Source organism: Manacus vitellinus, unplaced genomic scaffold, assembly GCF_001715985.3.
Source record: "Manacus vitellinus isolate BGI_N305 unplaced genomic scaffold, ASM171598v3 scaffold_10_pilon, whole genome shotgun sequence".
Lineage (NCBI taxonomy): Eukaryota > Metazoa > Chordata > Aves > Passeriformes > Pipridae > Manacus > Manacus vitellinus.
In genome coordinates this window covers 7,997,985-7,999,982 of record NW_021938838.1, presented here as the reverse complement: position 1 = coordinate 7,999,982, position 1,998 = coordinate 7,997,985, and the positions used below count along the sequence as shown (strand labels likewise).

The window sequence follows — 1,998 nt, the reverse complement described above, 5'->3', positions numbered from 1 at the left end:
CTGCTCAGCTTATCCCCAGCTCCTGGCAATGCTCAGATCCCTGAGGATCATCAGTTCCCCCTGGGCTCCCTAGCTCTCCAAAGCATTCCCAAATCCCCAGGGGTGCTTAGTTCCCTGTGGGGTCTCCAGCCCTCAGGGGCTCCCCAACTTCTGGAGATCTCCAAATCCCTGGGAATGCTGAGCTTCTCAGGACTCTATTCAGCTCCCAGGGCTCCTTAAATTCTCAGCCATGCGATGCTCCCTGTGGAGTCTCCAGCTCCCAGGGGCTCCCCAGCTTCTGGAGATCCCCAAATTCCTGGGGATGCTCAGCTTCCTGTGGGCTCTGCAACCCCTAAGGGCTTCCCAGCTTCTGAGGATCCCCAAAGCCCTGGACATGCCCAGCTCCCTGAGAGTGTCCCAGCTCTCCAAGCAACTCCCAGTTCCCGGGGGGATCCCCAAATCCCTGTGGAACACCAGCTCTCAGGGACCCCGAGCCCCAAGGGAGGTCAGGCAGCTCTGCTCTCATCACCAGCTCTCCCTGTTTTTTGTCACTTCCGCAGTTGCTGTTGCAATAAAAAGTGGGAAAGGCACTGGCTGCCCCTGCTTCCCACTCCGGGGAGGAGCCTCCTGCTCCCAGGGAGAGTCTCCTGATCTGGGGAGGCTGGGGCTGGACTGGGGGGATGTTTTGAGGCCAAACGGTGTGATTATGGGCAAACCCAGGGTGGGCGTGCACAGAGTGTGGCCATTGGAGGGTCCCCTCCCAAAATCCTTAAGGACCCAACAGTGGGGTGAAACTGGAGGAGCCCTGTGCTAGAGCTGCACAGAGTGTCCCAGAGGAGCCCCCAAAACCTGGGATGACGTCCCAGCAGGGAATGTGGGGTCATTTCCCTTCCCCAGTTCCACTTGTGGGTGCTGGAAGATGCCTGGGTGTGATGTGGGTGCCAAACCTTGACTCTGTTGGGCATCAGCAGCTGCTCCAGACCCCCTCCCCACACAAACAATTTTTGGGGGGGGCACAGCCACCCCAGAGCTCGCCCAGGTGCTGGCAGGACAGGTGGGGTGACCCTGGCAGGTGGCACCAGGCCCATGGGACAGGGAAGGTGTGGGTGTTGGGGTGCTGGGGGTGGGCGGCACCCCCGTGCTCTGCTACCCATTCCATCAACCTCCCAGTTCACCCAGCCCTGCTGCACTGGGTGCACTGGTGCTTTGCCCACCACACTGGGGCTAAGGGATGTCCCACAGCCTTACCTTGCCTTATGGGACACCCATGGATGTGCCCCCACTTCCCAACATTTCATTGCCCTGACTGGGAACAGATCAAGGACCGTTTTGGGGAAGGTCAGCTTTTATTTGCAGCATTAAATAGCACATAGAGAGGAGACAATAAATAGCTTTTAGGGGTAATAAATAACCAGCGAGTGCCCAGGCAGCACTCGCAGGGTCCGGCCAGGGGGTCTCGAGCACTGTGGGGCGATGCTGGACCCGGAGTCACAGCTGCAGCCAGGGGAGTCAGCAATAAATACGGGGTAAAAAAAGCCCCCTGGCTGCAAGGCTTATAAATAACTCATAAATAATGCGGTGAGGGGCTGGGAGGATGCCCTGGCTGTGGGTGGGTGCTCTAAAACAAGCACGGGTGAGGGGGATGCGGTGACACGGTCACACTACGGGGGCTCCACGGGAGCAGGGGAGGGTCAGCGCCTGGTGCGGGGCAGGACGCAGGTGCAGCCCACGGGCACCTTGATATAATCCACCTCGAAGGTGACGAGGCCCAGCCCGGTGGGGTGTGGGCAGGGCTTGCGCCGCAGCACCATCATGGTCTGGTGGATGGTCACAGAGTTGAGCGACGTCGTCTCCCGGCCGGTCTTGACATCCACGCAGCCGCTGCACAGGCACTCGGCGAAGGCCAACTTGCGCGGGTACCGGTTCTCGTCCTCGTCGATGCTGCGGGGACACGCTCGGTGAGACCCTTCCCTGTGCCCCCTGGGTCACCCCGGCTGGGATCAGCCAACCGGGGTGCAC

At 60.4% G+C, this 1,998-nt stretch overlaps 1 protein-coding gene across 1 annotated transcript in view; it reads right to left on the bottom strand.

Moving 5' to 3' along the window:
• Positions 1-1,429: 1,429 nt before the first annotated feature.
• Positions 1,430-1,998, bottom strand: part of IL17C (interleukin 17C) — a 1,687-nt gene continuing 1,118 nt past the window's right edge. The window contains exon 2 of the mRNA XM_029965525.1: positions 1,430-1,959. Coding sequence (XP_029821385.1) covers positions 1,671-1,959 — 289 coding nt within the window. The 3' untranslated portion in view covers positions 1,430-1,670. The remainder of the gene's footprint in view (positions 1,960-1,998) is intronic.